We start from the raw sequence: 12,520 nt of genomic DNA, 5'->3' as shown, positions 1-12,520 counted from the left end.
TCAGGTAGTCTGACTGCTGCAAGCCACTGGAAAAGGATTTAGGATTAACCAGTGAATAAAATAAGCTGTAAACTGCATGAAGAAACTGACAGAGGAAAAATCCTCCCCATCTTTCCTCCTTCCACCTGCATCCTTTTTTATTATTGTTGCTATGACTATGTTGTATTTAAATACCAGAATAGGTAGGATTTAATACACAAGAGAAGTCACAACCATGTTCACTATGTGACACAATGAAATAATACCAGTGCTTCTTTTGAATGCTCTGTCTAAAGAGGTAGAGTCCTGATAAGTATTTTTCAACATCTGTTTTCTGAAATCCATAGTAAATCCATAGTAAAACTTCATTTAAAGTGTGAAGGAGACACTTGAAATGTGACAGCATACATGTTGTCTTGAAGGTTTATCAGGAATGACAGGGAAATTCCAGCATCACGGTCTGTTTAATTGTGGAGGTGAGAGTGACCCTGATTCTTCAGATGAGAACACGGTCCTTGGAAGGCTCCCCTCAGCAGCTCATCATGTCTCATTACAAACTGCATGTAAAGGGATTAATTTCTTGAGCAGAGCTGGGTGACTAGAGGAGTAAAACAGATTTGAGGACTCTTTCTTCTTTTCTTTAATGTGCAGTTCTGCTTTGAGAAGTTTCTGTTTTGTGATTTCTCCATGATTTCAAGTTCCTCTCTTTCAATTCATGTGTAAGGACTATTTTCCCCTTAACATCCACTTATTTTGTATTATGAAAGTGAGCCTGGACTCATTCTGGTCTCTGTAAGGTTTCCACTGTCAGCAAATACTCAAGCACATCAGAGATGATGGGTGAAATGGAAGGGATAGATTTCTGCTCACTTGTGTTTGTTTTGCACAGCTCCCACATGTCAGAGCAGTAACTAATGTGTTATGATTAAACTGAACTGGTGGGGCTGTGATTAAAATAAACCTGTCACAAAAGAAGCTTCCACAATTATTTTTGGCCCTATACTTATGTGTAGATCTTTATATTTGAATTAGTGTATAATTTTTAGATATATGTATTTGAGTGACAGTCATAACCTAATTTGTAGATGAGCTATTTACTTGCTAGGAAACATGATCTCTATCTGTGTAGCCCATTCTGTTATGTCAGTGAGCAATGGTTTTGAGATTTGCAAGGTTTTGATTACCAAGTACAGCAAGTTTGGAACATTCCACTGTTGTTTTTTTCTTGGGCAAACTATGACTTGGTGCCAGCTCAAAAATAGCAAGTCATTTAAAAATTAAGCTGAAAAAACCCAATGATATGAGAGGTGGTCCAGAAGAGCAGTGTTGGTGTGCTTGTGCTGATACAGTATAGAACCCTGAGCAGTTTATGAAATACATTGCTTATACAGACCTGATTTTGTACCCTCCCACTAATGAAAATGAAAACACTGTTGTCTTTTCTCCATTTCCATTGAACTCAGTACCTCCTTTGTAATACGTTGCCAAATAGGTGCCTTCTAGATTTGTAGTAAGAGTGGAAAGCGGGTTGTTGTGCAGTGTGATAGAAGAACACTGTCCACTTCCAGCCGGACGACTGGGCAGCAGCAGGACGTGCTGTACATTCCTTTCACTGTGAAAACATTGCTGGTTGTTTAGACATTACATATAGTCTATAGATAGAGAAGTGTGTGTTTGTAGGGGCTGGGAAGAAAGAGAATGCAAAGAAAAATATGTATAGGGTAGATACTTTTTTGTTTGTCAGAGATATTTTTATTGGATGGATTGGTCTCCCAGGCCCTGAAGTTGAATGTCCATTAGCACTTTCACAAAGGTTAGCTAATATTCATGGCATTATTGATGAGTGGTTATTACCCCATCCCCACATGAGGCAGGCAGAGTGCAATGCAGTGAGGAATCACCAACTGTTTCTTACACCTTGGTGACTTTGCTCTCCTCAGTTGGAGTGCTGCGGATAAAAGTGTAGGTTTTATTTATTGAGTAAAATATTTGTTTTGTTTATTTGGGCTCCAGATGGGAAAATTGTGTAACTGAAATGTCTTTTCTGCTGGAGAATGATTACTGTTTAAGGAAAAAATGAAAAAATATGATGGCATAATCCACAAAACCAAAACAAGATACAGTATTTATGAATTTGAAACAGTAGCACTTTCCATTGCCTGGGATGATGTGAGGGGAGGACATGTAAGTTTTTCTGTAAATACGCCATGAAGCAGGAGTGCAGTGTACTGATTTATATCTGACTTTTTATTTTTCTTGCTGTAACACAGAGGTGAAGAATTTTAGAAGAAACAAGATGCGAAGTAATTTTAATTTTATTTTATCTTCTCCAGTCATCTCAACTAGAACTCCACCTCCACCTTCACCGTTGCCATTTCCAGCACAAGCTATTCTCCCTCCTGCCCCGTCTAGCTACTTCTCTCATCCAACGATCAGATATCCTCCCCACCTGAATCCTCAGGATACCCTGAAGAATTATGTACCTTCTTACGACCCGTCCAGCCCGCAGACTAGCCAGGTACTGTAAAACAATGTGAACCCTCCAAAAGAAATCCTATGAGGAATATGTGTCTTCCAGGGCATCTAGACTGGTATCTCACTAGTTCTGGTCTCAGAGCAAGCTGGGAGCTGGCATATAAGCAATCCAGCAAATTTTCCTGTTCAGCATGGTTGAATAAAGGGCTCAGGTTAGTCATATCCACTCGCTGTTCCTCTGTCAAGCGTACGAAAAATACTTGTTCTGAACAACCCGGCAGCACTAACAGGGCAGGTCCCAGTCCCGCACCCCTCCTGCAGGCTGGGCGCCAGGGCCACCAGAAATGAAGCTCCTGCTGCAGGACGGAGCAAGGAGTGCCCTGATATGTACACACACACGCATGCTCATGCACGGTATATTTATAGACCGACAATGAAAATAAACTCTGGCAAGGTAATGCTTGCCCTGGTTCGTAGGCACCTGACATGTCTTTGCAAAGACATTATTGTAGTGAGCACCTCACAGACCCACAAAATGTTTTTTTCTTCCTTTTGTAGAGAATATGCAGCAACAGATGAGTTCCTGGCTGCCACACCAATTCAGACTTGTGTCTGATATGGGAAATTAACATGGTTTTCATTAGCAAAGTAATTTGTGAAGGACTGTGTGCAAAACTGCTTTCCATGATAGCATCAGCACATAGTGTTAGCATGTAATCTGCACTATAGGATAAACTGCAATTGAGACTTGGTCTGTCAATACATGGAACATTTCCAGTGTCAGTGTAACGTAATCTTTGCTGCTCAGGCTGTTATTTATTTTTGATGCCTTGTCAGAAAGGCTCCTGTGGAGCCCTGTAGCTTGTGCTTTAGCACGTTTTTTGGAAGAGCCTTGGGAATGTAAACTGAAGAGACAACGGTCAGGTTTTCCTGCTCCTAGGAGTTAGGTTCCTTTGGAAGGACTCTCTTATCAGGAATGAAGGGGTTGCTGTGACCGCATTTTGTTTTGGGCTTTGTTTTGTTTTGTTTTGTTTTTCACCAATAATGACAGGCCTTTCAGGATGTGTTTCAGGCACAACAGCAACAGAACTTAAGACTGAATCAAACTTTCTATGCTGAATAACAGATATGGCCCCTCTGGGCTGTTCAGAAGGCCAGTGTGGCTATTGCCCCCACGGGCTAATGCTCTGGTCCAGATACATGACTTTCTACGTATTTAAAAAAAAAAAAAGTGGATCCATAAAATAAAAATTTACTTTGAAGGGAGAAATCCTAACTATGTGATTTTTGTTGGTTACAATATTAATGCAAATGAAACCAAAAAGTGGAAACGGAGTATGTCGGCTTTAGAATACAAATTGCTATCTGTGCATGGATTGAAAGTCTTTCAGTCCCATATAGCATTTTTGCTGAGACTCAGCTGGGAATGTTGCATGCAGGACCTGATTTTAATTTGTGTAAAATTTACATGAATAACAAAGTCTAATTAAGACATCCATTAAAAGTCCTTAGCGTTAATTCAGTGTGGAAAATCTTAGAGTTCTGTTGGATTTTTTTTTTTTTTTAAACTGATGTCTTAATTAGGCACTATTAAGGGAAAAATTATGCAAATTAAAATCAGGCCCTTACTGTTATGCATTTCTTTAATTATTCAGTGCTTGTTTTACTTACATTTTGATTTCTTATATGTATTAAAAGAGCAGTTTAGGTGATAATCTCTCTGGATTGTTCAGTGCTCTGCTTCGAATAATCGCTGAAAAAATACAACATCTAAATGAAGTATCTGACTTTCTTTCAGACAGTTGACAAATGTGCTGTCTTGTGATTTTAACATTGGGGAGTATATTCACTGAGCAGGAGAAGCGCTTTCAACTCTTTGCCCAACAAGAGTCTCAGTCACTTCCCTTATCTGTGGTTGAAAGATTAATCTTTAGACCTTAAAAGATAAAATTTTACTCTGCTGATTTTTGTCAGAGTAGTAGCAAACTGAAAACACTTCCTATTCTTGTGTTGTGGCACCATAGGGAATAACAGGCCAAACTGGCCTCAATTTACTACTTTCATCACCTTTCATAACCTTTATATTAAGGTAATGTTTTTCATTTCATTTGATGTTTGATTTAGTTCCTGAAGAGGGGATGGGGTTAAACAACACCAAATATGGGATTCCAGGTATCTTCATCAGCTATTCTCCGCAATTTATTATCGTTAATCACTATTAGTAGTGGAATCTCTTTTATATTTAATTCTTTAAAGTTCACCTCTGAGATATGCTGTACATTAGAGGAGTTGCATGCTAAGTCAGAATATCTCTAGATAGAACAGTTAAAGGGTAGCTGTACAAAAAGTAAACCAGCAAGAATAATTTTTTGCTTAGGAAAAGAAGCAGCAGGTCTGTGAAGTTTCAGTGACAAAAGAGAATTGTTCTGATACAATTGCATGCTTTGAGCCAAACCAGTTTTTCTTTTCTAAATAAAACATGAATTTTTATTCAAACAAATTTAATTATTATAAAATGCAAAACTGCATCTGTAGGAATACCACATCAAATTTAATTATAGTTTCCCACCTCAAAACATACTCATTTGGATTTCAAAAGGAGAACTATGATGATAGTTTTAATTTCAGCTTTAGAAATAAGAAAGGACGGATACCCTGACAGCATTTACCTAAAATGAACTGTTCCTCCCCAACATCTTTCAGTAATACATTAATTTAGATTGTTACGACAAGCAACTGAGATGCCTTGTACTCCCCACAGCAATTTTGAGATTAATTACATTACTGCTGCACTGATTATAGTGAGACAGTCATGCTATTCAATGGAATACTTTAAGTAAAATTAGTTTAAAGATATAGAGCTCCCATAGGTTTCCATGGTGGGAAGCAGTGGGCAATTTTCTTGACATAATGTTAAATACTCCAAATTATGTGTGATGAACAGTCAGGAAGTTCAAACAGGCCCTTTGGCTGCAGTGAAAAATTGTTCAACAATAGATCATCCTAAACAAAAGAGAGCCATGGCTGTTGGTTTCATGCATATCTGCTTTTCATCCCCTGTTCAATCTGGAGAATAAATAAACAAATGTACTGAACAGAAATGGACCTTGTTAGATATAGAGCTGGACTTGCCTCCAACTAGTAGTCTGAAAAGTTCCCAAGGTTTTGAGAACTGCTGTACTTTCCACTAATTAATTCTGCTGAGCCCTTTTTATTACACTTACTTACTTCAATGCTTTTCTTCTTAGCTAGGCACGCATGTTACTGGATGAGATTGTGTCTGGGGGTATGTATCCGTATTATGATGGGGTGCTGGTCTCTCCGCAGTTAAATTCATACTGGTTACTCACTGTAAGTTTCAGGAAAAACTAATCGAGTGGTATGTGTCTAATCCACCTATGGTGTTTACCCATCAACAGCGTACTGAGGTTTTCAAAGCTACCACAAATTTTGAACATGCATTTCCTTTTTGAATGATTCCAGATGGGTGAATCTTTTAATCTTGGAAAGTATTAGCTCCTTTGTGTGTATGTACACATGTGCACACACACACACAAATCTGCACACACTTGAAATGCATTAATAATGGAGAGGGTATGAATCAGTATACAGTATCAAAATCAGACTTCCAATGACCCTGAACAAATCACCAAGCACAACACTTCTGTGGTTGAAGTCAAAACCAAAACCTCCAAACTTAATGCCCCGTCGAGTTAAATGGAATAATTTCCTGATTAAGGTGTGGTGAATCACAAAAGAAGGGTCAGCAAGTGCGATGAAGGAAATGATGGTAAAGCAAACGGTTAATGTGAATCCTGCCGAAGAACGTCCTGGCATCAGTGAGAAATTTTTTTTTCTGACTGAACCAAACAAACAGAAGTAGACAATCTTGAAAGCCCTTTGAGTTCGGATTATGAAGGGTACAGTTTACAGGTAACCTTAAATCAAATTTTGTGATATTTTTGACGAAATACGCAGTTTTCAGTGGCATGGTGAAACTGCCTCCAATTTGGGGGAGTTAGGTATTGGACCCTTGTCCTCTTAGGATAAATGGCTTGCACTTGTTACATACTACAGTCCAAGTGAATCGCTGTCCACATATTGACTAAAATTCCTGTTAAAAAGTACTTTGTTGCAATGTGGGCTAGTTTGCAGCTTTATCTTTTTAATGGTTTTATCTTTGTCTGAAGACAGAAATATCTGAACTGCTTGAGAAGAGCTGCTTCTGGAAGCTGGTGAGGCCACTTATTTTCCTCTCATAATTGATTGGGGTATTCAATTTTTTGTTTGATGAAAGATAGGCATACTCTTCAGCACTGCCAGGCAGATGCTTTGTCATTCTTCAATACAATAACTGCAGTCATTTAGCAACGAGGAGGGAATCTTGTGAGGCTCTGTTTGGGCTGGTCAAAGGGTTTCCTGTTGGTTCCTGGGAGAATACTAGCAGAATAAGCTGACACAAACGATATGTGTGCATGTGATTTCTTTGGTATAGCTAGCACCTTTATTTGTTGACATTTAATAGTTTTCAGCTTCTTGGGCAAGTCTTTCCTTGTAATTTTTAAGAAATTATTGAAGATTAAATATGGGAATGTGCTGTTTTTAATTGTAATTGGGAGGCAGAGAGAGAGTACTAGCTTAACTGCATCTACTGACAAGGCATTTTAAGATTTAATTGCAGTTGTAATTGGTTACTTTGTATTTACTTTGCTCATTTTTAGTTTATTAAATGCACAGTTATAAGTCTCCAGAGTGAATGAAATACCACTTAAGCCAAAGATATCTTTTGAACATTTATCTATAAAGAGGTTTCCTTTCCCATGCTTCTGTAACATGGACTTACCCTGTTGTTAAGGCAAATAAACAAGGAAAGCTGGGTATTTCCTTGTGCTGTACCTGTTGATAAATAATTCAGATTTTGTGAGCTCATAGGTAAAATAGTGATTCAGGATGGAGGACTTTTGCCTAGAATGTCTTATGATATCCGTGTCTGAACATGGGTTGCTGAAGCTCTGCAGTTGCCTTCAGTTTCAGCAGCGTTACATCAAGAGGAAAATGTTTTCTCAAATGGATGAGACTTAGAGCTTTATAGATCAAAGTCAACACTTTGATTTCTCTCAGAAAATAGTACAGAAGTGATGTTGTCAGCCAAGAACTGGCAACAACATGTTTTTTCTGAAGTTAATTCCTCAGGCAGACATGTAGCTGCGTGTCACACCACCTGAAGCTTTTGTGTGGCAACTCCCAGTGAGGTCTGTGTAAGATGTGCTATAGCAATGAGTTACTCAGGTTGCAAGGGTATTGAAACTAGTGAGATTCATCCTTATGAAAAGCGGTAAGGGGCACTATAAAAAGGCAAAGTACATTTCTGTTCCTACCATAGTGTCCAATAGCAGAAAAGAAATCTGTATAGCCTTGCTTCTTGTTAAACAAGTAATTTATGGAATGCACCAGGTTCAACCTAGAGGAGAAACTGCCCTACAGTACCTTCTACAGTCTCACTGGCAGTGCTGTAATAATACCATTCCCTTACATTTAGCAGAGTCTCAAAGGCACTGTGTTGTATTACTCAGGTAGGTAATAACGTGAGGATATGTCTTCTGCACATTTGATGAAACTACCTCCTGTACCATTGAGCTGTCTCCAGCGGGAGACTAACATGGCCATTGGCTGTTTACAGGTGATGTAGCATTAGAGTGCCCCATGTGAAAGCTCTACTGAGGTAAAAGGTTGGGTTTGCGTTGTATAGCCAAAAAAAAAAAAAAAAAAAAGAGGGAGGAGTTAGAAAAATGGAAGATACTTCCAGTTTCTTTTATTTGTAGATTGTCTGAAACATCTGTCACCTTCTGTGGATATCACAGAGCCCAATGGCATGGACTCAAAGACAGAACTTATCAGCTATGATCTCCAGGTTCATAGATGTGGCTAGTAGACAACTGTTAAAACAAGATACTTGGTATGTGAGCAGGGGACCAAAAGATGCAGAACTGGATCTTCTACAACTTCATCAACAAAATTAATTCAATCAATGGTCTCAAAACTACACTGCCATAGGATTTTGCAGTAATATTCTTCACCATAGTATCTGTACTTTGCCATTACAAGGGACTGGAACTGTTGAGACGAAATGGGTGACAGATGATTTCCAAACACACTGAATCCAGTTTGACTAAACTGCAATCATTGATTGATCACCTGGCTATAATAGGGTAACCGTCTTGGGAAACACAGAGTTTCTGTTGAAAAACCTGTGTTTTGAGATGCAAATATATTGTTCTCCAAGTATAGTGGTTAGCTGGAATAACGTATTTTTATTCAGCCCTGAAACTTCTTTCTGAAATACCTAACACAGTATTATAGGTAGCTGTACCTAGGATATGCACAGGATTAAGATGATTTCAGGCCTTTGTTGATTAATTATTTGAAGATGCTTTTTATTTAAGATTCTAAGGAAAATTGAAATTATTTTATTTGGCACTTAGAATTATAATTACAATTATTTTGTAAAAAAAGATACTGTGCAAATTTAAACAAAATATATTTTATCATTTAAGCAACTTAATAGTTTACGTGAATTGTTTAATATGTATGTCAATTTTCTGTTGTTTGGATATGTCATCTGTAGATGTTAGTGTTGCTGTTTCACTATGGCATCAGAAAGATTTTTTTAATGCTGGAGGTAGTGAGCTGTATGACAAAACACTGTCCTAAAATGTAACTGAAGACCTAAGGTGTAAATGTGTTGATATTTGGGCAAATATGTGAACAGAAGTCTGAGAGGAGGTTGATTAATCACTGATTATAAATATGTTAGTAAAATCCCAGCAGGGAAAACAGGTATAATGAATCTTGATTTTAAGAAAGTCCATATTCATATCTGTTAGAAGTTTCTGTTCAGACTTCAGACCTAATGATTAACTGAAAGTGTGCATAGTGCACACAATCAGATATTAACAGTCTGACAATCTGAGTTAAGTTATGTTACAGCTATGACAGTGAACACAACTCATCTGTGGCTTTGGGCACATGAGTGGATTAATCTGTGGCAATTCAAGATGGTGTGAATTAAAAAGGTGGAAAATGTAACACAGATCTGAAAATCAAATTAACCTCCAGTCCAACAATAGAAAAATGTATACCTGCATAAATTGGGGCTAAATTTGCCAGACCTTCATTGTGTTTGCTTCTTTCCCTCTCCCATTTTCAAATGCACAGCTTGTTTATCTAACAGCTGCCTCCATGCAATTTGCTTGAGGTTTATGCCTCAGGCATCATCTCTCTGTGAATCCATCACACAGACATATTGATGCTGTAGTTGATGGTAACAGTTGATTTTTCACCTGTAATGCATTTGTCTGTAAGAATCTCTTCAGGGAAAGATGGAACTAGAACCTAGAACTTGTTTTAAATAAGGACAAAATTAATTTGTATTAAATAATGTGCTATAAATATTTGCATTTGTAATTCAAGTGGATACTGTCCAAATAGATACGTAGTTTCCATGCTAAAATATCTTTTGACGTAACTGCAAAAATTTAAAGGAAAACAGATCATAGAAGCTATTTCTAGCAGCCAGTTTTCAGTAAGATTATGAATTGACAACTTCAGAGGGCTATTTCTGACCAGGGGGTTTCCCTCTTTGCACTGAAAACTTAAAGCAGGACAGAGGACTTGAGACATCTGAGAGGCCCAGTGTTCTTGAGCTTGTACTGCTATCAACTACCATGGTCCAGAATCTAGACCTTTATTTCAAAAGCTTTGAGTTTTGTGTTTGCAAAGATAACCATAGAAATGTGAATCGAGCATAAACCAATGCAGCAATGTCAGTGTCAGTCCGAAGAGAGGCCTAAGCGATAAGTCTGAAACAATTATGTGATCTGTTTATTTAGGACATTTATTTATGACCTTAAGGTGCAAACTAATTATGATAACTTAAGTATCAGTTTTGTTAACTGCTTCACTGTTGTTCACTGCATGCAAGAAAGACAAGTATGGACATTTCAGGAAGGTTTCTTATGAGTCACATTCATGTAACAGAATTTGGGAGAGTATGAGACTACTTTTCATTAACTTTGTTTTCAAATGTAGCACACCTAGGAAAAACACTGAAATTTTAAGAAAATTTCATGTGTACCATTTCCCATGACAAGTTGTGTCAAAAGGAGGGCCTTAGTTCACATTTAGTATTGTTCAAGAATTATATATGTAAAAGTCCAGGTAGGTATGTGCTTACTTATAACTGAGGTTAGTTAAAAAATTTAATAGCAGAGACTTTCAGTATGGGGGGAGAAGTTAGGTTCTTAGACATGGTACACCAAGCTCTGTCTTGTGTGTACTTATCCCTTTTTGTGTTATCTTGTTTGCTGAGCAATAACACCTGTACAGTTATTGAATAAATCATAAAGTGCATTCTAGAAGATACTTGGGGAAATGTGACAATATGCAATAGAAGTGTTAAGAGGCAGGTAACTAGGTTATAATTGCATTTGAAATCTAATGTGCAGTCAGAGTCTGAAATGTTGGAACCATAAGAATTAAACTTACTGAAGTAACGAGTTTTCCCTTTTCTTACTTTGAGGGTTTTATTTTTCTGTCTAGAGGTTGCAGACCTCAGTTTCATTGTATTGTGTCAGCACTCAGTTTTACATGTAGGACAGATATGGAACAACGCCTACCATTTAAGAAGACATTAAAAAAAAAGAAAAGAAATAGAAATGTAGACACTTGGTGGGGGGTCACAAACCACATCCACTAAAATCACTAGCAAATTCCCCATGGATTTCAACAAGGACAGGATTTCACCCTCAATTTGGATGAAGTGGGGTGATGTACTGCACTACTGTTATGTATCACACAGGGCAAAAACATGGTTTACATGAGAATGGGGTGTAAGTATATTCTTTGTCTTATAACTCAGCAAGAAAAGGATTTGCTCGTTTGGACCATAAACACAAGGACTAAGCTGGAGTCCATGTAAGCTATTGCATTCCTGTCAACTAGGATCACTAGGGAACAGCAGAAGGTGATACAATGCTGTAAATTGTCCTGGTCTCCAGCTGTGTCCTTCTAATTCATTCGAGTCTGGCTTTGGAGACAGAGCTGCTTTTGGAAGCTGATGACACTGGCTGTTTTAATCCATAAACTCCCTGGAATATTCTTTCTTAGTTTTTAATAAAAGTTGGTCATTTTGTTAAGGGATTCTCAGTTGGTTGTGTGATATGTTAGCACACCACATGAGCTAAGGCTCCCTCCTAAGGTAGCCCTGTGGTCACAGGTCAGTGACTTCACCTAGGAGCTACCAGACCCAACTGAGAGGTGGTAGTCTCTCCAGCAGGCTGTGTGGACAGCTGGGCTACCAGGGCTTGTCTCTGCAGCAGGCTCCCCAGAAACATACTGAAAATCCAGTCCAACTTAGTGAGCAGTTCTTACTGACAAGAATTTCGGTGTTTTAGAGAAAAGTTTATCTTAAGACCTGCCTATATTTCTGACAGTTTTCCCCACAAATGCTTCAAACCGTGTCACTGCTCCCTTACCTACGACAGAGCCTGTTTTGTTGCAATATCGAGATGTCTTGAGTTAAGCCCTGTACAACTTGCAATCAGTGAGTGAGGATACTTGCCTCTAAGTTTTGGGGTATCTTGGGTCACCTGTATGGGGAATTTATTTTAGGTAACTCTTAGAGATTTTCTGAATTTATGTTAGTTAAAATTTTCATTTTGTTCTAAGGTAGGTGGAGTCAGATTTCTGCTTGCCAAGACACCTGGTTTTAGAGGCTGGCAGGCCTTTAAAATAGAGCCCACAAAATAAAATTCCCTAAACCACTGCTAAGATCTGAAAGAAAGTGGACTTATTGACACATACTTAATATATGACTGTTTGCTGTAATATAAAGACGTAATTTATATTCTTAAGGAAAAGACCTCTGTAATTACTGAGTGTGTTCCCCACTTATGACATACATCAGTCATGTATGCACGCATGCATATGCTCAATAAACTTTTAGGCCACATTATTCTCTAGAAATTGTCTTCTATATATTCTGCCACATCTCATTTTCATTTCAAGT

The 12,520-nt window shown here is 38.0% G+C and overlaps 1 protein-coding gene across 5 annotated transcripts in view; it reads left to right on the top strand.

The window, feature by feature from the left end:
* Window positions 1-12,520, top strand: part of NFIB (nuclear factor I/B) — a 177,748-nt gene that overhangs the window by 133,378 nt on the left and 31,850 nt on the right. For all 5 annotated transcript variants that reach the window (XM_009328057.1, XM_009328056.1, XM_009328054.1 and 2 more), the window contains exon 8: window positions 2,313-2,497. In XM_009328057.1, the coding sequence (XP_009326332.1) occupies window positions 2,313-2,497 (185 nt within the window). The remainder of the gene's footprint in view (window positions 1-2,312; window positions 2,498-12,520) is intronic.

Source organism: Pygoscelis adeliae, unplaced genomic scaffold, assembly GCF_000699105.1.
Source record: "Pygoscelis adeliae isolate BGI_AS28 unplaced genomic scaffold, ASM69910v1 Scaffold45, whole genome shotgun sequence".
NCBI classification, from domain to species: domain Eukaryota; kingdom Metazoa; phylum Chordata; class Aves; order Sphenisciformes; family Spheniscidae; genus Pygoscelis; species Pygoscelis adeliae.
This window is presented reverse-complemented; position numbering and strand designations above follow the sequence as displayed.